At 40.4% G+C, this 27,998-nt stretch overlaps 2 protein-coding genes across 3 annotated transcripts; one reads left to right on the top strand and one right to left on the bottom strand.

Moving 5' to 3' along the window:
• Positions 1-23,836, bottom strand: LOC119739270 (synaptic vesicle membrane protein VAT-1 homolog-like). 2 transcript variants are annotated; one of them, XM_038214133.1, is made up of 10 exons: positions 22,830-23,357; positions 12,112-12,241; positions 8,961-9,176; positions 7,806-7,951; positions 6,955-7,058; positions 6,105-6,160; positions 4,742-4,936; positions 4,203-4,286; positions 3,912-3,929; positions 1-2,965 (listed from the first exon to the last, which is right to left on the bottom strand). In XM_038214133.1, exons 1-9 carry the CDS (start codon positions 23,039-23,041, stop codon positions 3,918-3,920), a joined length of 1,155 nt encoding a protein of 384 aa, XP_038070061.1. In that variant the 5' UTR covers positions 23,042-23,357; the 3' UTR covers positions 1-2,965; positions 3,912-3,917. The 2 variants fall into 2 exon arrangements, with proteins under 2 accessions (XP_038070061.1, XP_038070060.1); XM_038214132.1 differs by lacking the exon at positions 3,912-3,929 and having other exon boundaries at positions 22,830-23,836.
• LOC119739269 (protein O-linked-mannose beta-1,4-N-acetylglucosaminyltransferase 2-like) lies at positions 9,054-27,959 on the top strand. Its single transcript, XM_038214131.1, has 2 exons — positions 9,054-9,190; positions 25,289-27,959. The coding sequence occupies exon 2, from the start codon at positions 25,463-25,465 to the stop codon at positions 27,218-27,220; it is 1,758 nt and encodes a 585-aa protein (XP_038070059.1). The 5' UTR covers positions 9,054-9,190; positions 25,289-25,462; the 3' UTR covers positions 27,221-27,959.
• The last annotated feature ends 39 nt before the right edge of the window (positions 27,960-27,998 follow it).

Below are 27,998 nucleotides of genomic sequence, written 5' to 3'. Positions count from 1 at the left end.
TAAATGTATTCTTTATTTGGCTTTTATTATATTTGCACTGGTTAGTTACTGCTCTGTTTTAAGTTTATAAGTGATTCATTATACAGTCTTGTGCATTCATAAAATTAATTCTAACTATAACTTTAAACTGGTCTTGCACAAAATGTCTGCATCATGCTTGAACAAGTGTCTGAGCAACCTGTACATGTGTTCCAAGTATAGTGAAGCTTCCGAGGTATTCGCACAATGCAAAAAAAACACCCCAAAACAATTATGCATCGTACTGTGAGAGAAGTTCCCAATATAATATCTGAAGTATTTTCATAGTCTAAACTAATCACAGTCATGGTGGCAACGTAATGGGCTTTGTGACTTCACAGCTCAAGCGATTTTTTTTTTACAATTACTGCTGTCAACACCATTATAGTCTGAACCCAGTTCTTTAATTGACGAGGTTTAATTCACATGCAATAATTCATTCATGCTTTTAGTTAAATAACCAATTAGGCCTAAGTCTGTTCAACAGAAGCTTGATAAAGAACACATAACATAATTCTATTCGCGTCACAAGCCATATAGGTTATAGGTTATGGCCTCGTTCCGGCTTCAGCGTAATCCTTATAGTTGCAGAATCATTCTAAAGCATAACAAAGAACGATATACCTGCATCGGGCATCAACGGGGTTTGCTGCCTTTTGCTCAGTATTATAGTTTTATGAATCTGACCATGATAATACAAGAGTTGTTAATGAGTGCTTGCGGCGGATCTAGGGGAGGAAAGTTGCAACTCCTGGTTCAGAACATTTTCTCGTAATTATTGTTTCAGAATTTTTTCCAAGTACATGTATTAGAAAGCCTATAGAATCTGGTGAGGCCAAAGACAAAGAACAATCCCAAATTTCGAAATTGTTTGGTGTGACGCAATAACATTGTTTCTATATTGCATGTATAACACGGCGCCGTTTTGAGGCCCACTTTAGGCCCTACTATATGTGTGTTTAATGCTTCAACAATTTAATAATTTTCGTTATTAATTAGACGGGTTCTTTGATAAAGGAACATGATTGCAATTATTTCGATCTACATTGATTATTATTTAGATTTTGAAAGCTTAGGCGAACATTTTACATTGCTTAAAGTGCCACCGACTTTAATATCACACTGGCAATATTTTTTTCCACAATGTTTTGGCTTTCAAAGATGTACAGATCTATGACATCCACAAAACAAACTACGTTTAGGCCCTACATCGGTAATTCTAAAGACACAGTCGACTATATAATGTCCCAAACTTTCTTTTTACCAACAACTTTCATATTGCATTGCATGATTGAACAAACAACGTGTATGCAAACAGTTCCTCACTATTTTGTATAATTATTAGTATTTTTCCTCTATAAAACTATATTTTTTTATATTGTCTCTCTCTACATCTCAATATACAGATAAAACTACAGTGTTGGGCTGATTGACTCTTATTCAATGTGTTAACTGAGTATTCGTAGATCGCAACGATACCAGAAAGCTTCATCAACACTAACGACCAGTAATCACACTGCAGACAGTCTGCGACTGCATGCCTATGATACGTATCAGTCGGAATGTCTGCGATATTTGCATGGTGGGCTTGCGACGCGACGCTTTGGGCGTCCGAACGCAGTTAGACCTTCATTCGTACCGAAACCATGCAGCTCCGAAAGAGGACGAAAGATCGCAGATACGATCCGTCGCCTGTGATTCATTATGTCATTATGTTACTGATAATGTGGCATCGAGAAGCTCCTTTGTAATGGCGCGAATCCCACGGCACTGCCGACTATATTCTGATTTACATATATATATATACGCATGCACCTAATGTACTCATTACGTTACACTGAGTCATGCAAGCACCAACATTTTATGTACATTCTCGTAATGCTTATATTGTGTGAATAATTTCATGGAAGGTTCAATAATCATGTATTTATGGAAGGCATTTTGATGTACATGTATGTTAGGATTATGTCGGTAAACCAGGCGTCTTTTTCGCTTTATAATTCAGCGCGTATAACGTGAAGCGTTCATTACAGAAAGTACCAACCATTTCTGACAAAAAAAATATCGAAAGTGAACCGTCTGTTCCATTTTCCCCGTCGATAAATCTTATTTCTCCCACCCTCCACTGCAGCTGATATTGTGAAACTCATTTGAAATTTTGTTCTGTACTTCATCTAGCTCTTACTCGAAACTTTCCCCTTTTTTGGTACCACCTATATTAAAATCACTTGATTAATTAGTTTAAGCGTCATCTTATACGTCATAATTATATAGGCCTACTTGTAAACTTACAATTTCACAAAATTAATACATAACCATACATCTATGAACGAAACAAAATCAACCAATTATACCATAATTCAACCATAACATTATACCTGTTCAAAACTTGCCTTACTTCTCATAACACCAACTTAATCTTCAAACAATAGTTTTAATCACAATACTCAATAACCCGACCAATTTAATTCCTCCAAGTCGTTCGACGAAGTCTAGTCGCAAACTGCTTTATTTTTTCGGTGGCAGTTTGCAATTTTTCTTAGAACGTTGTAAAGTCCTTTCGGTTCCTTTCAGGCTTAAACGGATTCTGTGGTATAAACTCAAATGGTTAGTATTTTTGCCATCAAGAAGCAAGTTAGATTTCAGTTTTCTAAAAGACCTTTGACAGTGATATAACGGGCAGCAGTCATACATTAATGGTTTTGCATTAGACAGAGCAAACAAAAAATTTCAGTATACGCATTTATGTTTAATGTGGCTGTTAAGGCTTTATATGGTTCTAATCCTATGTAATCCGATTAAGGAATTTCAAATCACGAGATTAGTACACGGGAGGGATTACTCAGGCGGTGTCTCTTCACAAACCGGTTTACTTGGGTGTGTCTGGTTCTTTGACGTCGTCTGTGCTACTGGCTTCCGAAGCAGCTGTCTCTGTCACGGTCACAGGCTGTAGAATTACCGGATAAAATAGGATTAGAAAATATTAAAGGCTGTTCAATTTAAAAACAAATAAACAAACAAACAAGGCAGAGAAGCTTGTTTATAAACTATAAGTAACCAATGGCAGAATACCAATGAATGGCACCAGACGTTCATACCTGGGACGTGATTCGAGAATGGGCACGATGGGTTAGTAGAGGCTTGTGGATAATGGAGGATGGGTGCGGAGATGTGAGGTCGGGTGGGAAATATTCAGGATTGAGGTAGGGGGGGGGGAATGGTTTGGTAAAAGCCAGATGGTGAAACCTGTCTTCTTCAAAATGCACCATGATAAAACACCTTGAACTACCGGTTAGTTCTTTTTTGTTTTTGTTTTTTAATTCCAACTATACATTATACTGGCATGGATTTAAACCAAATATAATTAAGTGGTTGAATGTTAAAAACTTTGTCCAAATCGGTTTCCTGTTACATCAGTTTCAAGCACTACCAATGATTGCACAGTGAAACCCGAGTATACGTAATTCCTTTAAAAAACACACCAGGAAACCCTCATTTTCCCCTCCCTCAATGAAACCACTTAAAAAACATCGACCATAACTTTAGCTTGAACTGAGTGTTTGAACCATGGACGATTAAGTTTTAACATGCTGCGCTTAGTTTATACAAAGCAGCTCACACTGCATGCACGAAACAATTTGAAAGACTATGGCAGGAAACCAAGTTTTGGTGAACAGTTATGTAATGCACGTCCAGTGGATGGGTGGGACGTTTGGATGGCTTGACGGAGACGTACGTGTGGATGGCTGAAAGATGATGAACAGTAACCGGAGGACAAACAGATTGTGAGACAGACGGACGAACGAAACAATATGGAAACACCACGTAATGAGGGTTCCGTGATTTGAATTTTCGTGGGACCACGTGCATCGTAAACAAACACGATATCTTACAGTGAATTATGAGGTGGCCTGAGGAGAGAAAATAGGGGAAAAAATATGAAACTTTAACAGACACGAAATGAATTATTCCGATCAAGATTAAATAAAATATGTTTAAAGTTGAAAACACTCTTTTTGCAATATCCAGTGGAATGTTAAATCATTATTTATATTTCAAATTTAATTAGTTGAACAATAATGCTGTCCATATTTTACTAAATGGAAAGGTTGAAAAACACGTCTTCCGAAAATTAATTAATAATTAAACAAAAATAGATATAATGATGAAAATTCAATGTATACCTTTGGCTTTGGTTCTTGTTCTGGTATGATGAGTATTTTCCCGACATTCTTGTGGTCATGCATCTTTAGCATGGCCTCTCCAACCTGAGAATTATAGACACAATACAATCTATTTTATCGACTGTTAATTCATGAAAAAGGAAATACGTTATCTGACAAAAAAAATTGCAGAATTTCAATTTGGTTTTCAATTTAACACCCCCCCCCAAAAAAAAATTACAAGAACACTTGTTTCATGAATTCGGTATCGATAAAAACGACAGAAAAGACGGCTGAAAATGTCAGGACCTATAATAATGGTGCAACTTTCTAAATAGCCGAATGAAATTTCATGAGATTTTTGGAAGCAAGTTGCGACTTTTGTCCGTACACTGCAAAAACTGTAGTGTTAATTTAACACCATTCGGTATCTATATAAGACAACACCAGTAAAATTTAACACCAGATGGTCCTATATAGATACCAATGGTGAAAATTTAACTGCAGTTTTTGCAGTGTATCGTCACTAGTCTTGTCTCCAGGCGGGACCTATGGCCTACCTCCTCGAAGGCATAGGTGGAGTCGATGATCGGGTTGAGAATATTGACTGTGTGAAGCTTGAAGATCTCGTTCATGACTGTAGTGACCGCCTCCTCGCCGCCTTGGTTGAACAGAAAGTGGTAGAACTGAAAGCCGGACATGGACTTATTCTCGTCCCAGAGTTTTCCCGGCTTCACGCTGTCCACGTTCCACCACTGGGGACACGGAAAACAAAGTATTGTTGAGTTAAATAATAACACTGAAATTGTTGATGTACCCTATACCTAACGTGGTGCGGTCCCTAACGTGGCGCATTTTGATTTTTGGCCTTTTTGCTAGAGCGAAAATTACCTCAAATTTCACAGTAAGTGAAATTTCGTTAATCTCCAAATATTCCCGTTCATAAATCTTGAGTTTACGTACCCGCTACAACATTCCAGAGAAATTCTATTTTGGCGTGAATTTCCGATTTTATTTCGCAATTCGAACAGTGAACCCTTTTAAAATGCGCCTAAAATTAAGAAACTAATTTCCTGACAAACTTGTAGTTGGGTATGCGAGTGGAGATGATAATGATTTATCAGAATTTATCAACTTTAAAGAAATTCTTACATTCTAACGTAGAATTTTTCCGAGATTTGTTTAATTGCGCCACGTTAGGGAACACTCGGCCGAATGTGTGCCTACTATCCGGACGCCACCGTTTCGGACTAAAATAATTACACTGAAATTGTTCACAAAGGTTCGACAGCAAGCATTATTAAGGTAAAAGTACCAGTTTTTAACTGAATAAATTTGAAGTTTTTCAACAAAGAGGTTTGGCAACATTACACGAAGAAATTTGAGGGAAACGTCGAAGTGCACCATGTTATAGGCGACCCCACTATAAAATGAGTAACTGTACGGCTTCAAATTAGTGGCGCCACTGAATAAAAAAACTCACGTGGGTTTGGTTTTATGTGTATCTATGTACGCTGCATAATTACGATCTCCTGATATCAAATTATTAATCTAAAGAGATGTTCCCATTTTGAACACTTCGGAACACATTTCCTGCACTTTATAAAATGTTGGCCTTCGACTTTTCAAAAAGATACACGAATAGCCGGCCTACGACCGCAGTAACCGATATGCAATGATTTCTTACATTATTTTGGACGAATTACAAGTTGTCTTGTTCGCCATGTCCCGTTGCGTTGTCGGAACGGTCATAATCAGTCAGTAAATACATCATGCCATAGTAAAAGGAGGATGTAGGTTTAAAGGTCTCAGTCACACCCATCGTGTTTTAAGGTCTTTTAGACATTTTCGGGAGAATTCCCTTTTTTAGCTGGTGCTTTTAAGGGAAGGCGCATACTTTTAAGGGAAGGCGACATAACTCACTGTTCTTGCGTAGCTGAAGAAACTCCTCGTTTCGCCAGTAACGACATTGGAGATTCCTAAATGCAAAAGAAGATCAGAGTAATAAGTACGAATAATCAAACAGTTTCTTGTATTTATGACAGGAGTAGAGAGAAAAATCACACAGTGACTGTCGAGGTGATTAAACTGAGTTGAGAGTGCGCATGGGTATCAGTCCTACATTTTCTCGTCACATCGTTTTTCCCCCACAACTTTAATACTGTAGGCCTACGGCTTCGTCTTCATGATCTTTTATATTTAGCTCCAGAATTATAGGCCTAATTTTATGCCATTCATCAAAAGGGAATACTTTAACCTCGAGCCTAATATGTGGTGTTTCCGATGTAGAAATTGGACTTATAATGACACGGAGTCATTATAAAGACAGGGAGTCCCCCCCTCCTCCGATCGAAGCCGATGCCGAAACGAAGCCGAGGATTTATACTCGCGTGTTGAATCCAAGGCTAGATTGCTTTATTCGACAATTGAGGGCGCTACACATAATCGTGTTTGGAAAGATTTCGTCTGCTAAAATCGGCGCCCATCAAGATAATCTAGTCTATTCCTTCCTCCATGGTCTGTAGAAGCGTTGGTAAAAAGGAACTCCCAGCCGGTAACTTTTAAAAGCAGCCTACAGGTTGGTGAATTACGGTAAGAATTGAATATTGCTCCCAAAACTTTGATGATTGAGAACTAGACTTGAAAATACAAAAACTTGTCCCAAATCCAGTCCATGTGAATGTCATGGGGGCGGCCATTTTTTTTTTACGTGTGACTGTCGTTGACAATGACATTCCTAGACATGCTAGATTCGTGGGTTTTGGGTACTTACCATACAGAACATATTTTCCCATGGGTTTGAGCAAATCATAGCCTCTGTTTGTGTCCTCGCCGCAAAGACAGTCTAGCACAATATCAAGTCCCTTTGGTTCAATTCTGTTGTGGAAAAAATATTCTCAACCGATTTGTCATGTTTGTTGAAATCAGTTGCTTCAAAGCAGGTATTTGTTGTGTTGCAATATTTTAGAACAGATTGCGCCGAATTAAATCTCAAACTTTCCCACAATGAACAAATGATGAAATACTGAACACATCTGATCTGCCTTTAAAACTTAAAAGGGTCAAATAGGCCCCTAATTGAATTACGTAAATTACAATGTATCTAATGATTTTACAGCATGTCAAACATTAAAAAACAAATATTAACGAAAAGAATTTTGCATCCTGCTGCCACTTTTTTTATCATATATTATCTCAATGAAGGTCAGTCATTGCAAAATATTTGAAAAGACATGAATTGAATTTGGGACTGAGAAACATTTCCAACTGAATTTCGTTAGAAAATACTTTGACTAGCTGTTTTTGTTATGAAACATGATATAGCTATCCTATGACTGTAGGAGAGTGATAAGCCAGCTGTGCCTACCAGTCACCTACTTTTGTCTGTTGATGGAATGTGACTGTCACAGTGTCTACAAGAAATGTGGTCTGACTGTTGCTGACTAGCCAGTGTAAAAAGGCATGGCAAGGGTACATGATTAAAAAATGTTGACTGTCTGTGACTGATCAAACAAAAGGAGGGTGAAGGAGTGCACAGGAATTATAAAATCATGTTACCTCGGGATAAAAAGTGGACCCAAATTTATACTACAATGACCAATAAATGAAAAGAGCAGCTCTCACTTCTTGATTGCCTCAACGTAGTCGCATGCGGTGCGGTCAAAGAGGTGGTCAAATTTGTCGTTGATAGCTTGGTGTTTGGCGGTGGACGCTGTGCCAAAGATCTTGATCTCATCCACCATCTTGCAGAGCTGAGACACGGCAATGCCCTGCCATGCAAAACAAACAAGCAAGCAGACAAACAAATGAAAGTCGGAACATTGACATCCGTTCCATTGATTTCTTGATTGAGCTGTCCTTTATCGGCAATTTAAATGTCTTTGTGACGGGTAATTAACCCTAACTCCCTAGGCCTTTTTGCTAGGATGTTGCCTCAATCCTGCAAAATCCTCCAACTTGCCTCATGGAAAATATAGCCTCAATCCTGCAAAATATCTCCATTATTTCTTGATGTGGTCCGTGGAAGGGTAACCACTGCCTGAATCCTGCAAAATCCTGCGGCAGTGACTGTCAATATGTTGAGGCTTAGCCAGTACGGAGCAGTATGGAGGATTTAAAGCATAATCCAGGCATATATTTATGCATGGCTGAGCAAAAACAACCCAAGGTCCGGCCCAGGACTTTGACATTGAAGTGCATCCTACAAAATCAGTTACGCACTTTCGCCATGTAACCTCAATCCTCCATATTCCTCTACTTTGGCAAAGAGGATTTTGAAGGATTCAGGGCAGTTTAGGGTTAAGGTATGCCTATTTCTTGCGTAGTGTTATGGTGTGCTGTTTGTAGACTTTCCAGAGTTCAAGTTAAAGAACTCTGCGGCACTAATATTCCCTGTTACTGTCTGTACTGTTCTTTGCTATTTCTTTTAGGGGACTTCTTAGGTGTACTGCAAATAGGCTTGCTTGGGTGGCTCAATGCTGTACATAAATTGTTATAGAATTGATTTATAAATGTAGGCCTAGTCCTACTAAGGATGAGAATCGTGATATCAAACACCTCCAAACAAATTTTTATATTTTGAATGATTGAATTCTTTCTGAATTGCACTCTGAATGGCCCCACGTCAAGATTTCCTACTTGAGTTCAGTGAGCGATTCATAAAGATTCATTCTTAGCGCTTTTTGCAAACTAAAATCGGAGTTGATTCCAAATGAAAATGTGAGTATACTGTGTAGTGCAGTCAACTTTACTGAATCTCCTTTGTCCATAGTTACTCACCAAGTTCCCACCGGCTGAGTGCACCAGCAGCGTCTTGCCCTTAGTCAAGTTAGCCACCTCGTACAGCATCATGTAAGCCGCTGCGTAGCACACACCCAGTGCGGCGCCCTCTTCATACGTCATCTTGTTGGGCATCTCGTAGACGTACTTGGTGGGTACGGCGATGGCCTCAGCAAACGTGCCGCTGCGTTGGAAGGCAACAACGCGATCACCGACCTGTGGATGTTGAGGTAGGTTGATCGTAATGAAATGCACAATTGAGGAGTAATCTCATCATACAAGCCATTACACGACCAGCTACAAGTCGATCAAAAGTCAGGTCACTGGAAAATGGCTTGTAATTTGACTTGAGAACAGATGACTTGTGTTCGATTTGATTGCAATTATTACTTTTTTTTGTTTAAAGTCGAACGAAGAAATTAAGTGGAGCAGGGATTAAACCTACAACTTCCGGCTTCTGACTAGTGCCCATTGAACAAAGACATTGCCAAATTTGGGAACTGTGAACCTCTAGGGCTACATTGCTCAGTTGGTAGAGCACCGGAACGGCAATCTGGTGGTCCCAGGTTCAAACCCTGCTCCAGTCATTTTTTTTATTGAACTGTAAAAATTAGTATACTGTAGGCCTACCTATCCAGTTTCCCTTTGTGGTTTATTTGAAAATTTGATTACAATTCCGATGAACTGCTTTCTAAAATATGTGTTACTGACGGGATCAAATAATACACAAAGGATTTTCCGACACAATCCCAAATCACTCGGCAAGAATGTATCATTCAAATCAAGGATCAGGGCAATAGTTTTCAACAACAACAGCAAAAAGAGCATTGCAATTTTAAAGCGATCTCTAATTAACCAGTTCACGTCGGATGACGTGTATACACGCAAAGGATTTGCAGTTTTCAGAATGGATGACAGATAAACACGCAACGAGCGAGGTCTGAAATATCTGTCTGCGACCCGCTCACAGCGAGTGAGGCCAGAAATATCAGGGTGTGCTACATGCAGGTGACGGCCTTAGCCCGTGGGTCAGGTCATGTCAAAGTAATCCGAGCGCGAACTGGTTAATAATTGCAAAACAGGATCCTCCACTACCACATGTAGATTATACTAGTCGAAACATTGAGGTCACGTCTCACCTCCAGTTCTGATCAGAACCAGGCCTCTTCACAAAAGAGAAAGAAGCCACATGGTGTACCCGCAAACTACCCATTGTTACTCAAAGCAAGTTGAAAAACAAATGTTTACTGAAATAGGATTTGGTGTTCTTCCCTCTGAGCTTTTCAACTTTGGGATTCTCTGAACAACATATCTGAGCAACCAGCAGCTTGGTTATCTTGTAGTACTTGACAGTCTGAATCACTGTGAAGGAAGAGACCCCGACTCTAAGTCTGCACACTTTGCTAACAACAGTGCAGATTTTTTTATTATCGTGACCAACCAGTTAGCATTTTTCGTAGCCACCATGCCAGATGTGCTGAGAGCTATGCCAGAAGTTGTTTGAAGAACCGAGAGTACAAGCGCGCAAGTCAATAACCGGTCTTCGGCCTTATTTGCTGTCTTAGACAACATTATTATCACTTGCTTGCAGTCAGAGTGTGCCTGTAAATATGACTTCCAGAGGCGTAAACCTGTGAATTTCATTATTGCTTTCATAACGGAGTGCCGGAAAGCCTCCGGGGTGGTGTGAAATGCATTTACCCGGTGCAACGGGGTCGTGTGATGCATGTTTATGGTGGAATTTTGTTCCCCCATGTCTCTGCCCACTCACAATTTACCCAAAGAAGGAAAAATAAAATGAGCACACTCTAAAATGTTGAATCTGTTCCATTTTCAAGATTGCCATTTTCATTGCACTGACCTTTCAGCAGCGTTACAGTAACTGCAAAACGGTCACAATTTCTGTTTACTTTCATATGACCTGTTGTTACATTTTGGTCAGTTTTGGAGGTTGAAGGATATCAAATTGTTAATAGCTTTGCCAAACTGTGTATGGTGCTTCCCCAAACAAATTAACATCACAAGAAAGCTTGCACCCATGTAATAAAAACTAGTAATTGTAATCTAGTAGCCCCTTTCTGCCCTGTCTGTTACTTTCTGTCAGAGTTGTAACGAGTCACTGATTTTTGTGACTCGAGTCGAGTCGAGTCATTTTAAAGAAGTGACTCGACTCGAGTCGAGTCATTTTAAAGAAGTGACTCGAGTCGAGTCGAGTCATTAGGTCAAAAGGTCGCGTCGAGTCGAGTCGAGTCAAATATCTAGCTCGAGTCAATTCGAGTCACGAATATTTGAACACTATATACCAAAATTTATAAAAGGAGGCCATAAGTTTAGCCAGCGTTCGAATCCAATAGCTTTATAAGAAATCGCCCAAAACCAATGATGAATCAGCGAATTAGAAAATGTGTTTAAAAATCTGGTTCCTGGATAGTATTTTGTGCTTTCTAGAACCATGAGGTGGGAGTCTGTGACACGTTGTATATTTGTACATGACTGCTATTCGCAAAGTGAAGTGAGCATACATTTTGCACCGTAAGTCATTGCAAATACTTTGCTCAAAGTTGTGCTTTTATTTTTGGGACTCGAGTCTTATTAGCCTTCGCTGCTCGAGTCGAGTCTTCTGATGAGGGACTCGAGTCGAGTCGAGTCATTTGCTCACAGTGACTTGAGTCGAGTCATTTACCCTTAAGGACTCGAGTCGAGTCGAGTCACCAAAAATTGTGACTCGAGTCGGACTCGAGTCGAGTCATTGACTCGAGTCATTACAACTCTCTGTAGCTTTCTGTAGAGCCCAAAGTTGCCCTGCCTGTTACTTCTTGTACCGCCCAAAACTGCCCAAGCACTCCATGTATCTATGGGTTCATCGGAGAATCAATACAATAGCAGTGTGTATCAAACAAAGACAGGGTATATCAAAAGAGGTAGGGCCTAATTGATAAATAATAGGTATAATAAACTGCTGAACTTGAACAATGTTATGAACTACATGTACACTTTAAGGGGAGGCACTTTGACAGTGTACAAGTTCAAACGTTCATTGCTTTTTATTACCTCTTTTGATACCGGTACACAAAGAACAAGTGCTTTTTTATGGGTTAAATAAGAGGATAAGTGAGAGGACTAGTCTCAGTTCAAGCAGTTGCTGTCTCACCTTGAGGTCTTCCACACCTGTGCCCAACGCTTCGATGTACCCAGAGCACTCCGTGCCCAGGATGAAAGGCGTCCGGGGGCAGTCATCCACCGATCCCTGGCGCGTCATTAGATCCAAGAAGTTGAGACCACTGCAAATAGAATAGATAGAAGTGAAATATCAAGTCAGCATTTTAATCATTGAAGTAAAAGTGTTTTTTTTTTTAAACAGTAATGTTTGTCAAGAGCCACTATATATGGCCCATAAGGCCAGCGTTTATCTCTGGTTTCCTTGGCATGAAACAACTGAGAATGTAATCTCTATTCCCCCTGGATGGGATGCCAGTCCATCGCAGGTTACTCCCCAGCTAATGCTGGTACCCATTTATTCTCCTGGGTGGAGAGAGGCAAGTGGGGGTGAAGTGGCTTGCCCAAGGACACAGAATATGGTCTGCAGCTGGATTCGAACACCTGACCCCTTTGATCATGAATAGGTAATCAGGCTGGTGTTAATGTCAGATTCCTTAGAACTATATTTTCTAAAACAGTCTCACCTGGCATAAAAATGTGGTCTTAACAAATTAATCTTCAATATAAGTTTTTGCAATTTATTGAGTGCTTGTACAGTCATAAATAAACCAGTACTTGAATGGGTAACAAATTTATACTAAACATTTATTGCTGTTTTAGAATGTAAATTCTGTCTGCAAATTAAAAATATTTATTCTAGCTCACGGACTGTTGAAAGTTGTCTTCTGTCATTGCAATGAGTTCATTTTGAGAGCAATTGAAGGACTTGTATTTTTTTTTTACAACATCACAAAAATTATGCAGCTTGAATTTAAAGTGTCTGGCGCGTTGGTGTTGGTTTTCCAGTAGACATGCTGCCTTTTTATATTGCAAAACGACCGGATGTAATACTGATTGCTTAGTGCAATCCGAATACATGAATCCCTATGCACATCTGTCTTAACCCTGGGATTCTAGACCCAATTGGAACTCGCTAGAGTATTATTGCGGTCTGCCTACTTACATGTACTTTGTTTTGACGTCAGCTGCGCGGTCAAAAAATTGTTTAGATAGGAGATTTAGCCTGGGTATTATTAGCTCAGACTCTTAATGAGGTCGTTGAATAAGGTCTGGATGCAAGTAGAAATGTGCGTGCTGAGCAAGAAAATCTGCAGGAAACCAGTCAACAGCAATGTAAACCATGTGACATTTTCACTGGTGCCTCGTTTTTGCTTAGCAAACCTTTTCCCTGTGCTTAATTAGCGGATCTTTGGAATTTAGCTCCTGATCATCAGCTCAATTCACCGTGAATTGAACATTTTACATTGAATATATTGATCTGCATCATGGGCGTCGCCAGGATTTTTTCTAGAGGGGGGCAAAACATTTTTTGCCCAAAAATGCTTGTATTTCTCAACACATTCTCGATTTATCAGTTTTAGAGGGGGGGGGCAGGGAAATTCCCCCCCCCCCCCCAACTCATTAAATTTACACCACTTTGTCTTCGCGCCTCTTTTTCTTTCTTTTTTTCTTTTCTTTCTTTTCTTTCTTTTTTTTTTTTTTTTTTTTTTTTGCTTTTCCAGGGGGGGGGGGGCAAGTGCCTCCCCTTGCCCCCCCTCGCGACGCCCATGATCTGCATACAGTTGATGCCCTATTCCATTGTAATATTGCAAGATGCTTGGAAAATGGCATCAGCTGTATGTGCATAATTACATTCAGTGTAAAATTTTCAATTTACGGTAAGTGGACCTGATGATCTGGGGCCAATTTCACGGCGCTGCTAAGCACAAAAATTTGCTTAGCACAAAAAAAGACTGGCTTATAAAAGCAGGTTACCAGCCAAAACTCCATATGATGTATATTGCTCGTGATAAGTATTCAGCTGTTGTTTGCTTAGCATGAAAATCACGTGGAGTTTTGGCTGGTAACCTGCTTTCACAAGCCAGACTTTTTTTGTGCTAAGCAAATTTTTGTGCTTAGCAGCGCCGTGAAATTGGGCCCAGGAGCTAATTCCACAGATCTATTTACTGATGGATAGGGATGGAAAAGAATAGTAGAAATTAACAAATAAACATCAACCATATGTTTGAGTAGTACATTTTGTGATTCTGCATCGTTATTTCAGAAATGAACAAAAATATGCATGACTGCACACAGTGCATGTGTACATATATCTGTAATTGTACATAATTAGTGCATTGTAATTTGTTTGTTTTCCCGCTTATGCTCATTTTTATGTACATGTATGCTTACATGTATATGCTGTGCACTAGGGGCACTGTCCACCGACCCAATCTCCCACTTCACTACAGGCCCTTATACGTGCTTAGAGATCAGTAGCCAATGCCGAGATGATAATCACAATCAAACCGGGCGAGGGTGGTTGCCGTGCCAACAAGAGGAGCCATCTCAGTGTGTGTGTGTTTGCGGCAACGGCGCATTAGAATAACGTGACATTTCGGAGAGAGAAAAAAAACATCCCCACCTGCAAGGCTGGGATGTTTGCGTGAATTTTCACGGCGATCTTAGAAGGAGATAATGAAGAATAAGTCAATTTTTTTGTTTCCTATGTGTCAAAATACGAGGCATCATGGAGAGGGCTCAGCACTGTGTTGATAAACCTTATTCCAACCGCTTGGTTTTTGTTTTAGGTTAAATTCACGATGGCACTTAATTTCTGGCACATACTTTGCACCATATGGTGAAACATTGCATGAAGGAAAAATGAGAAAACAGTTACTAGTTATTCTTGATTAATTTGTGGAATGTGCTTGTACTTCTTTGAATGTTTCACACAAATGGATAAATAGTGGCACACAGTTATTATTTTGAAATTTCAGATATTAATTTAGTGTACCTACAGGTAGATCCAGCAATGTAGCCTGTAACAGATGTGGTTAATGCTGCAGGTTATTTGGAATCTAGTTTAAGGTCGGTAAAGAAATCTTGAGATATAATGAGAGGCTTCTTAACATGAAAAAAATCATCAATATTTGAGGGAAAAACGGTGACATTTCTGGCATTTGTTTCACAAGTGAAGGGAAAGTACAGCCTGTCTAAAAAAAAATGGTACAATCAGAAAAAAATTGGTTAAATATGAATGTCGAAATAAGTTATTCTTACTTGGCATAATATTAAAGAACAAAGACTGGGCTTTCCAATAGTGTTTGTTTGATCTTATTTGCTTTTGTCAATTCAGAGATATAATCAATTTAGTGCGATACACTAAAATCGATTTTGTGCCACTTTTATGCATGGGCAGAGTTGTTTCGAGTACTGTGCCATGCTGTCTTGAAGCTCACAAAAGATTGCAACTTGGCAAAAGAAACAAACTCGGTTTTTGTGTTCCGCAGTAAACTGGAGTTATCTCTGGATTGACAAAAGCAAATGAGATGAAACAAAAAGTATTGGAAAGCCTGGTCTTTTTTCTTTAATGTGATGCTCAAAACGACTTACTTATGTTGAGATTTAATATTAAAAAAAAAATCGTTTTCAATTGTACCATTTTTTTTTAGACGGGTTGTATAGCCTTTTAAGAACAACAATTATATGACTTGTCACCATTTTTTAAGCAGTTCCTCATTTTTTTTATATTTTGATAATTTTAATTTCAACATGACAACTGGAAGAATTAAGTCTTTTGTTCAAAAACAGTGTTGCCAATGCCTTGATAATTTTGTGCAAGAGTTTTTTTTTTTTTAGAATTGTAGACAGAAAATAGAGTACGTGATATGTGAGGTTCAAGTTTTCAGGGTTCATTTTTGAACGACACTTTCAGACTTAAAATCAACAACCTAAAAACTAAGTACTGTAAATAATTGTATTTATTCAATCTCTGTCACAAGACTAGACGTTGTCGCAGATTTCCATCTCGAGTTCGTTTCATTCGTTTTTGCTGGTAGCTTTGTGTGTGTGTACACAATCAAAGTTTATGAGGTCGCAAAATGTACATGTACATGTACATCTAGGTTCCAAATTTCCCCGGGTGGTAAAAAGATGGAAATTTGCATATCTAATCTCAAAAATTTTCCATTTGGAATAAAGCTACTGGATTGTAAAATAAATACATGTAAAGAAACAGTATCTGCATTATCATGTCTTATATGTTTTGGCATGTTCTTAATGTTGTGCATTTCTGTTTACAAAATTGTTTTGCCAGCAACATCAAACGGCCTGTGCATATTTTTTTTGAAAGAAGTCATTGACAAGTAGTTCATTGAGTTATTATTTCATTCAATAATTGTGTGTGTTTGTTTGATTGAAGTGTAGGCCTATGCTGTTTGGTTATTTGTTTTCAGTGTGGATTTCACAGGTGGTTGATTTGAGGGTCGGTGATTTGTTGGTTAGTTACTTAGTTGGTTGATTGGATTGCTTGTTTGCTTATTTGTTGGTTGGTTGCTCGAGTGTTGCTTCATGTTTGGTCAGCTCGTCGGATGGTTAGTTGGCCAGTTGGCCACAGGTGGTTGATTTGAGGATCGGTGATTTGTTGGTTAGTTACTTAGTTGGTTGATTGGATTGCTTGTTTGCTTATTTGTTGGTTGGTTGCTAGAGTGTTGCTTCATGTTTGGTCAGCTCATCGGATGGTTAGTTGGCCAGTTGGCCAGAAATTGCTGAAAAAGTTGGTTGGTTGATATTAGTTCTATAACGTTATTGATTGGTAGAGGGAGGAAAGCGTGGCAAAAAATTGTTCAGGGTGAGGGGTGGTTAGTTGTAATTGTTTGTAGGTATTCCCTGGTTCGATTGGTCAGTTAACTTAACAAACCTTTGGTTATTCCTATTTTTTTAAATTTCTTTTTTCGATTTTAACTTTCTACCATCTGCTTGCAGTCTATAGAGTTGTTGAAATAAGTGAATATGTGCGGAGGCCCAATCCTGCCAGGTTTAACAAGTAGAAAATAATTTGTTTTTGCAAAATAACGCAATATTTTTGCAAAATAACAAATTATAAATTATAATGCTTATATAGCGCTTTCCATCGTATCAACAATCTCAAAGCGCTTTACAATTAATGCAGTTACGAATTAATGCAGTAGTTTTGCAAATTAAAGGAATACCTTTGCGAACTAACACAATACTTTTGCACAATAATGCAATACTTTGCAAATCGTTAAAAATATTTTTTCTTCTTCACCTGTTAAAACCCTGCGCAGCGTTTACAAAAAAACTTTGCAACAACTCGTCAACTGCTGCCCTCTGGGCAGCAGGTACTTTCCTGCACTACGCAAGACCCTATTCATAGCAATACAACAAAAAGCCACGTGCCAGACAGTGTCCAGACAGTTGCTAGACAGTGCGCTGGAAAGATACTTGACTGGCGGCTGTGGTATGCAGTTATGAAGGGAGATGACTGTGTCAAGTTACAGGTCTTTGTTGATGTTTCAATGAGACTTGGCAGGAGGCCTGGTCGAAAGTTTGTTGACACGGCCTGGGTGTAGCCCTGGCTGCAAGGTTAATTGAACCAGCTTATTTGGCAAGGGTCGAATGAGGATTAGATAGAAGGTGACCGTCATTGGCCCTCAATTTTTATTTTTTTTCAAAAAATTCGGTTACCAGGGGCCCAAAGGGCAGCAGGTCACTCTGCGCAAGGTTGGCACAGTCGGGCTTCCGTAATTATGTACTGCTGTGATGTTTTTGTTTCTGAGCTGAATTGTCAGGCGTGAGTTGCTTCAGGCGTTTAATGAGAGCAAAGAGACAAGTTGTAGTTGTAGTTCGTAGATGTCACGCATGAACGATGGTGTGTAAACCGATACTGATGCAGGTACCGACACGTATTGTGCAGCTCATCTACACTCAAAGTGTGGTTGTGTGACTGAATTGACGAATTAAATTTACAAATGGATGGACAGACCGACAGGTTTAGATTATCTGACCCTTTTTTGTTATAATTTTAATAAATTAATGAATTCATTCACCCATGGGTGGCGATGCAGGAGGAGGGGTGGGCAGGGGGAGGGGTGAAGAACAATAATTTATCCAAGTTGATATGGATTTTAACTAAATTTGCACTGTATTATTACCAAAAAGTGCAACAATAAGACATTGCCAGTCTGCCAACCTTTAGATACGGTAGATGTTTAAACTCTGGCCTATAGCTTCAAATTGCGTCCCCAACCTTCCCAAGCTTCTTCCCCCACCCCCGCGACACCCCCACCCTGGCAACCCTGCCCCCTCCAACCCTCCCCCTCAAAATTTCAACAACAAATTGAAGCCTATGGATTCACTACAGGGCCCGTTGGGGAAAATGTGGGTTATACGTTTTATAGAAAGACGGAAAGTTGGACAACAGAAGGACGAAATGTTTTGATTGAACGAAATATCTACAAATTTTCTTCTTCACAATCATTAACTGATTAAACTCTTTAAGTACTAGTGAAATTTGATCAGTGTTGCACATTAAAAAGCCAAAACCAGTAGGTTGAGATACATCGCAGATTTATCACCAGTTCATGAGTGCATTTTGTTTTTCCAGTGATAAAAACCATCTCAAAGCAATTATTACAATGGCACAAACGCGTTATTTTCTGCAAAGTATAATGACATTTTTCTCTTTGCTTTCAAAAAGGTCTCAGCAAAAAACGCCGATATGAAACTATCTTTTTATAATTGCATCTCATGAGTATACTTAACAGATTCCTTTGCATATGAAATGTTATGAATTAAGCAGTTTTCTTTTTACACATCATAGGCCTACTCTATGAAAATCCGCGAGGCACTGCTTATGTACAGTTTATTATTATTTTTGTAATACTTAATTGAGCTTCATCCAAAGACCACGCGTTGTGCATTCGCCTGCCAGCAGCTCCACGAATCAAGACTAGTCCTGCACATGCAAAAGAAGCGTGGGGACGTTTAGGCGGCAAATCGCCTCCGACTTACGTCATAACATGAACGCATAATGAGGTCTGCTGGACAATCCGACTTTTTTCTGCCTCTCTCTTGAGTATTCATCGACCATATGGTGAGCTTTTCACTCCAAATTTCAAGCAGAACGATACACATAATACCTATTTTGACTTCTCTTTCAGCGGAACGTACAAGACTCTTTAGCATTAAACTCGGATATATGTGTAATTTGTAAACCTCAAATTAATGTAGCTCAAAAGTGTGACGATATGGAATTGGTTTGAAAATATGTTTACCAAATTGCCACAGGTTAAACACTGTTTTGACGGTTAATTTCGATTATGGAAAACAAATATTAGAAGAGCAATATTAAATACGGCTGCTTATACCTGACTAGATCACAATGTAATTTAAACGGACCAAACAGTTTGCTCGCCATCTCTCTCGCAGTGAGAATAATATTGTTCTCCCTGCGAAAACCGTATTACCTTTTTATTCTTCAAATGAAGTCATGAAAATGGTAGATTAAATATGGAATATTGAGTGTGTTGATATTAAATCAAATTATGTAGTCCTGAAAGTACTATAGTACGTTGGGGCAGAGCTTAATTATCGTCCGATTCACGAAACGGCAGAAACACGGTTATAATTGAATTTGACCAGCCCTGCGAATTAAGGTAATTTGAGACGCGACTGTACACATTGCACGTTGCACTCGAATATGACAAGGACGCAAAGCGAAATGCATGTCAAACGTTATAAAGTGCACCCAGAGTCCGGATTCGTTAACAGTGTCTCCAAACTGGAACCTATCGAATTCAGATAAATAAATAAAAAGAAAAGAAAAAGAAGAGGTTGATGATTTAGATTTATGATCCAGGGACCCTGGTAATTCAACTGGAGGCAGCTCATTAAAATCCTTCACGCAGAACACAATCCAGCCAGACACTGTCGCGCAGCCAGACACTGTCGCGCAATCAGTTTTAAATTTCCAATCTGCATTGGTACAGCTTTACCATTGCCAATTAATTGCGCGGAGGAGGGTTCGCGCAGTATATCGTGTGCTCTCCCACGTTTAGTATCCTGCAAAGCATCCCAGATACATAACACAAAGAAGATTTTTGCCTAATGTAGTGTTGGACTTGGAGGTCTAGTTTTGTTGATTCTTGCCAGAAGCCATTTCTTTTTTAAGCACTATAGGTCTCAGGGTTTTGCTTCAGATTATAGCATGTGCAGTTTGTGCACAGTATTCCCCAAGATTGATTCCTTCATCGCAATCAACAAAATGCTGTACTCTGGAAGCAATCTGTTTATTCTAAATACGCAACTTGCCAATACGCGTGTGGTATAGAAATACTATTCTAGCGTTGATGTTGCATTTAATGTTACTGTTCTATCGGTTGTAACTGAGCACTATAGGCCAACTTGTACCAAATTAGTAGGGGGCCTAAGCCTACCCTTGAGGTGTTGGCGATCATGCACGCTGCTCGTTCGTACAGGTGATTGATTTTTAAATGGTGTGTCCATGCTTTTTGAGCGTGGCAAAATGTATACCATTTGATTTTATGTTAGCATTACCTACAATGTTAAGAGCTCTGTACAAAGATACCACGAGTAAATGAAAAATAAAGGTATAGGCTACCAACAAAAGGTATCGATCGTTTGCACTACAGCCATATTTGAGGTGTGTGGTTTTGATCAACGCGCATGAGCAGACCTCTACGCATGCGCAGACCTCTTGTGCGTTCATTGTTAACGAATTAACATTACAAAACACACATCAAAGATGGCTGCCGAGCACAATCGATCTATTACAGTCTACAAGTCCTTATTTAGTTCTGTTTTGTTAATAATAAAACCCCTAGATTGGTCGATGGTACCCTTTACAGTTTATGGTTTGTATAAAATGCTGGTACTGGAAATCTATGCTGGCTAGCCGAGCTTTTTGTAAAGCACGCAACTTGCGCCACGCCCCCTCCCAGGGACCAGAAAAAGTCTGGGGCAATTTGGTTTTCCTATTTTAAGGTAAATAACAAAGTAATTTATCAATCCGTTTGTGCAAAGCTGCACTCAATTTCAAGGAACTGCTCAGAATAATACATTGCTCATGGTAGATGGAATTAATTAGCGAAGTATCAAAATCAGCCGAGAAGCAGCATGCACGAGTAGTATCAATAGACCTTTATCAGGCTGCCACCATTTCAGTCATGTTCCCCGTATCCAATAACAGTACCGAATGATAATATTTTTTTGTGCAAAAAGGAACAAGACTATTTTTCCTTCCAGCCTCGCTTTGGTTACGTTGATTTTGAATGGAGAAAAATCAAGATGGCCGCAACATGATAATGGTCTATATAACATGTTCTAGTACTTAGCAATTCCCACCGGCAAAAAAAAATGAACCACAATGCTTTTTCCCAGTTTTGCAACATAGATATAAGTGTTACTAGCATCGTGACTTAGGACGTACTCCCTGGCTACAAGGCATATGCGGGTTTATAACTTCTGTCTAGCACCCCTTGAACAAAGACATTGACACATTATTGGAAAACGCCGACATAAGGGCTGAATAGCTCAGTTGGTAGAGCACCGGAACGGTTATCCGTTGGTCGCTGGTTCAAGCCCCGCTCCAGTCAATTTCTTTGCTGAAATCTTGAATCAAGCAAATATTGTCTCCGCTTGGAAGCAGCTCATTAGATTAATGGTTCACTCAGATCAGCCTGCACATTTTCTGTGCGAGGTGTTGCATATGCGAAGGGGGAACAATGTTTCAACTGCACAAAATGATGTAGTTGGTATTCCAAAGTAATAACTGCACAGTTTGGTGCCAATTGGGTTTTCTTTGACAGAAACATTCGTGAGAAAAAATAATAAATGTTTTTTTTCCCCAGTTCACCATGGTATACCGTTTATATAGCTTTTATAAGTATCAATATTATTGTCCAACATTCTCCTGAGGACGGACAGAGTACACTGTCCGAAACGTAAAAAAAAAAAAGATCACCTCCGGTTCTTTTCAGAACCACACTTCTTCACTGCTGAGATAATTAAAGTGGGTATACCCGCAAATTTCATCCTTTATTCTACCTTTACACCATGCAAAGCTTTACATCACATTAAGAAATAATTAGTCTTTAACAAGTTGCATTGATGCATTAAACTAAAATAAATAAACCATCACTGGCATCACGAATTGACACGCAGTGCATCAAAACAACCGCATCTTATACAATTTCTTATAATTTCCTACACGATGTGCCTCTGCTTTTTTTTTTAAATCGATTTCCACTGATGTGTTTTTTCAACAGCGGATGGACTCATTAGGGCTTACTTGCGTTTCTCCCGTTCTCACGCGATAGAAAGTAATTCTTTACCAAACACTTCGTTGTACATCACGGCAATCTCTTGAGGATGTGATAACGTTGGTGAGGAGGAGTGTCAATAGTTTATTGGGTAAAAATAATGTTTGACGGAGACCTGTGATGATAGTCAAGCAAGTTCAACTGATCGTTCCAAAATGATGTAGTGATGTCGTGTTTTTTTTAACAAAAAAAGTACCTTACATTTTGGGAAAACAACATTGTAAACTTTCCTATTCACGGACAAGTGAACATCATGATTTTGGATTATATCGTACTCTTAGCTACCGGGATTGTGTCTTGCAGACCTTCAATATTTTGTCGTGCATTAACTATTTCTTACAGTCAGTCTGACATTTTGGTAACATGTCATTCTCTTCCTTTGAGTCAAGAGGTATTGGAAGATTCATATCGACATCGGCAAAACCCAATGTCACATCACCTTGAAAGATGACATGCATAAATAATGATGAGACTCAAAACAATCAAAGTCAGCTAGCCATCCTTAAAAGCGGAAACCCGAACTCACCAGGCCTTGACTCGGACTAGGACCTCACCATCCTTAGGCGTCGGGACGGTCTTCTTCATCACCTTCACGCGGTTGGCACCCCCGAAGGACTGCAGCACCACAGCTCGCATCTCAGGCTCGGTTCCCTTGGTGGTGGCATCGGCAGCGGCTGTCTGGTCTGCCGGCTCGCCTGAACCTGTCGTCTGCTCGGTATTCGCCTCGGTGGTCGCCATGTTCTCCCTCTTCCCTTCTTTGTCTTGGGCAGGTAGACCGTCCAACGAGTGCTATCTACTGCTGATAGCAAGGTAGTTCTAATCAGCGCCAACGGGTATGCACGCGCGCAGCTCGGCTGATTGTACTGTCGGCTCGGGCGATTAGGTTTATGCACACACTGCACGGGCGGTCATCGTCTGTCCAGCGCTGTGCCTATGTGCGGGTATGATCAGCAACCACCAAGCGCACATAGGAGAAAACGGCCGCGGAGGGATATGGATTGGCGTCGTGTCGTGCACGAGTCGAGGCCAGAGCAGGGAGTTAGAACTTTAATTAAATTCACCTTCGCGCGGAGGTCTCTGTGTGTTGAAGATACGTCTGCTCGAGTGCTGGGATTGATTTTTGGTGGGAGACGTGCACTTCCTCTCGTAAACATTAATCACAAGAAATGTCCATCTATACGGAGCACCGCTTTAGGCTTGAATATTTTTGAAGTTGCACTGTCAATATTCCGGTTAAGAATCTTGAATATTCACATTATAAAACTACCAATAAACGAATGCATTAAGAGCCTATTAGCCTCTTGCTCTTGTTTTCACTTATACCTAGACTAAGTAGGCCTATTTGATCGTCTTTATTTGCTTATTAGTGCGACATGACATTTACTTGCCTAAAAATTTCCCAAGTTACAATTACCCACAACGAGGCCCCAGCTGTTTTTTTGTTTCGTGTTACCATTATGGCTTTATGCATTATGACTGCGTTGCTGAAATCCAATTATTCACGCGCGCCGCACAAATTCGGCGGGAATTATGGCATGCTTTTGGCGGGCGCGTGGGCGGCAGATGCCCGGGCGGAATGCATCCATAATAACACGGGCGCGGCTTAAGTGCTACCCCGTTGCAAAAAAATGCAGCTAGACGAATCGAGTGTTGTGCAGACAGCGCGGTGTTATGTTATGGCAGTTCCCCACTTGAGCATGGACGTCAGGGGACGGAAGATCTGTGACACTGCATTCGCTTAGGAATTCCAAGCTGCTTGTAGTACCATTAGTTAATTATTAGCAACTGATGAACTGAAAAACAGATTCATGACGAACGTCTGCGGTTGATACTCGCTATGCATACAATGTAAGTCAAATGATTCCCTTGGTTTGATGAGCAGTTGTGGATTTAGAGTTCATGACTCCAAAGGCCAAATACACGACTTCTCCAGAGAGTTATATAAAGGCATACAATCGAATGTTGGTACCATCCCTGTACACGACATACTTGTCAGTTCTACGAGGAGCTTGGTATGTGCTGTGACAAGCATGTTGGGTTGTTTGTTTATATTTCTTTCTTTCTTTTTCATCTTGTGCCTTCAGGGTTTCAATGTTTGGTCCAGATTGTTATCATAATGTTGTCGTCTTTGCACAGGCCGGACAGCCGTCTTGAAATATTAAGAAATGGTATCCGAATTTACCCTACCAAAGTTGAGTGTTGCATAACTGAAGCAGCCAGTGTTGTATAACGGAATCATCAAGTTCGTTGTCATGTATCCGCTAGCTGCCTCCATCCATCGATCGGAATATGGTTATAAGAGAACGAGTGCATTCGTCTCTACTCTCTAGGACGCCCACGGGATGAGTACCCTGGGGCGATATGCTCGAGAGTTATTGCACAATTTCTTTTTTTCAAAAGTGTATATATTTAAACATTTGTAGGTGTAAAATGCTAACTGTGTTTGTGTTCACTTGTGCTGGTTTATTATTTTTTTTTTACCATCGTTTCTCTATCACTGCATCCTTATACCCATTTTCCCCCCAGCTGTTGACTTTTAAATGAAACTTCACTTCCCGCCAAGAAATGTAACGCCCTAGTCTAAGTAGTTCAAATTGTTTGATTACGTTATTTCATGATATCTTTAATCCATGTTGCAACAGTGCACTTGTTCTAGATTCTCTTTTAGGTAATCGATTCAAGAATCAAGAAGTGTTTAATCTAAGAAATCCGCCAGATATACTTTCATCAGATAATTAATCAATATTATTGTCATACTAAACTGTAATATTCATGCAATACTAAAATATGGAGATCAATCATTTTGCATTATTCATTGATAAACACACGATTGGTATTCATGGCTTTGATGTATATACCAGTCGGTACACCTTTGTCTGGCTTACAATCAAAGGTGATGGTGGGTTTTTTTTGTACATGGAGGGACTTCTTATTTTGTCAAACAATTAATCGTTACATGTATTGTTTTCGTTTTTTTGTGGACAGAACTGAGTTGCAGATGTAGTGGGTGCGGCTGTGGTCGCCGAGATACTCATCTTGGAAGCAAGACAATGGACTTTTAATAACCCGTGCTTCTTCGTGGAATCTCCGAAGTTGCTGCACTGCAGATGATTGATAAGACATTCATACCCTTGTGTCCGAAGCTTCCACACCAGTGAAATGGCTGTGTCAGACTACCTGGCTCTGATAGTCATGGCCATAGCAGCCTGGAGCCAATACAGATGCTACTTTCTCCAAGAGGAACTCTCCCGTTGCTCGGAGAAAGAGGAGTTGGGTAATAAAGTGGTGTCGCAATCAGAAATTCAGGAACATTTAGATGATGGTGAAGAGGACCCTCAAATCGTGGACAGAAGATTGTTGGCAGGTGGATCATCCGTTTGGTGCTCAGGTTCTAACAACACAGACAGGATGTGTCAGTTTCACAACCTGTGCTTCTCTCAGAAACATAAGGAGTTTGTCTTCTTAAGTGGTTCTAAGTCAATCGCTTTCGGGCTTCCTGAGAACCCCTTCGATCCTGCGCTGGTGGACTTGTCTTCAGTGCCCAACCATAACACACAGTATTTTGGATTCAGTCATCTGCCAGTGGCGGCGTTGGAAGACACGAACACCGTGGCTGTTTTCAGAGGAAAGCACCTTCTCATGAATCGATTCAACCCGAGTAACATCATGCACGTGTTCCACGATGACCTCCTCCCGCTGTTTTACACCATGCTTCAGAGTGGACTGATGGCAAAGGGAGACTTCAAACCCACCGCTAGACTAGTATTCCTGGATGGATATCCGGCCGGTGAATTCATGGACTTGTATGCCTCTCTGTTCAACTACCGGCCGATTCTTAGAGATGAAATCACGAGCGACTCTGACAGTGCTGACCAGGACAGTTTGGTGTGCTTCGAGGAGGCCTTTGTCGGGTTATCAAACGTGACAACTTGGTACCAGTATGGCTTTCAGGTTCCCCAGGGACCGGTTCCAAACACCCTCTTGACAGCCAGGGAGGTGAGGGTCTTTACTTCCTTTGTCCGTAACCAGATGGGTGCTAGGAGGTGCGAAGCATCAGATGATTACATTGTGCTGATCAAGAGAGAATCAACGAGACTGATTCTGAATGAGATGGATTTAGTTACCCTTGTTGCACAGGGCACCGGCCTGCGTGTCTTGACGGCAGGACTTGAAGACTACCCCATCAAAGATCTGATAGAGTTGGTGTCTTGCTCCAAGGTTTTGATAGGAATGCACGGTTCCCTGTTGATCCTCTCCATGTTCCTCCCAGTAGGCTCCATGCTGTTAGAGCTCTTCCCGTATGCCATCAACCCAGACTATTACACCCCGTACAAGACGCTTGTTCAGCTCCCCGGTATGGGAGTTGCTTACAGGTCCTGGAGGAACTGGAGCCCGGATCGGTCTGTTGGGCATCCCGATGCACTACCAGCACACGGTGGGATACGACACCTAAGTCGGCAGGAGCAGAAACAGATTTTGACATCGCAAGAGGTTCCCCAGCACCTCTGCTGCTCGAACCCCGACTGGCTCTACAGAATCTACCAAGACACTGCCGTCGACATTCCATCTATTTTGAACCTGCTTTCAGAAGGTCTTCAAGAGTGCCAACAATCGAGAACCGAGATAGCACCTCACTTCCCTGTCTTTCCTAGCAAGGTGGGCGGCATACATTGTGACCGAGTTAAAGGGCTTCGTGTATCATGGCAACGACCTTGGAATATCGAATACATGAATACAAATGAGGTCAGGTATGAGCTTTGGACACAGGAGACAGACGGAGACGATTACAAGGCTTACATCTTACAACTCGAGGGGTATACATTCTCCGAGGGGTATGAAGACAGCAAATCCTACCGTGTCTGGGTAAGGTGTTTGGTGGGGAGCATCAAGGGGCCGTTTTCTAGTGTCGTTTGCTGACAGCTGAACATGTAAACCTTCAGTCTTTCGTCTTTAATATTCAGTGCAACTACACACATGTTCAGCTCCCACATGCAGTGAATATCTGTCCAAGGTGGAATTTATATGATCAAGTTAAACATTTAAAACTGTGGCGATTGTAAGTTGCTCTGTGAGCTTCTTATAATGAATAGCACAGTGTTCTCTCAAATATTTACCAAAGAAAGAAACCTCGCTTGCTGTATCAGAGCTTGTACAAAAGGACTGTTTGAACTGATTTTTTTCCCCAAATGTATACAGTTCCAAGGGGAGGGGGACGGTTGTGGCCATATAAAACCAATTTAAACCACAGCAGCCCAGGGACCTCAGGAGCTTGGTCGGTCAAGCAAATAGAATGTAATGACATCCCGGTTGCCTTCCAAGGGAATAACACCAAGGGAATAACACCAAGGGAATAACACCAAGAGTGCACGTCCTAAGTTGGGTGGTCGAGCTCTGAAGGTTAACGACACTGGTGTTAGTCACCAATGAGCTACTTCTCTTATAATTTAAATCAATATTTGTCCCCCCCCCCCCGAATCCGATGCTTGTCTCTTTCCAACAGCTTTTTTTGCCCAGGCAGAAACTAAAATTATGTGAAGTGGATGATTTGTTCTGCCTGATTCCATTTATAACTGGAAGACATCCTTTTACCTAGTGTTCAGTTAGGCCAAAAAAATAAAATAGTCGGTCTCTGGTCAGACCGAAGTTCCGGAATTGATGCGGCGACACGGTGTTTTTTTTTGTGGTTTTTTTTTCT

The sequence above is a fragment of the Patiria miniata genome, unplaced genomic scaffold, assembly GCF_015706575.1.
Source record: "Patiria miniata isolate m_02_andy unplaced genomic scaffold, ASM1570657v1 HiC_scaffold_30, whole genome shotgun sequence".
Taxonomy (NCBI): domain Eukaryota; kingdom Metazoa; phylum Echinodermata; class Asteroidea; order Valvatida; family Asterinidae; genus Patiria; species Patiria miniata.
Note: the sequence above shows the minus strand (reverse complement) of the source record. Positions and strands in the feature narration are given on the sequence as shown.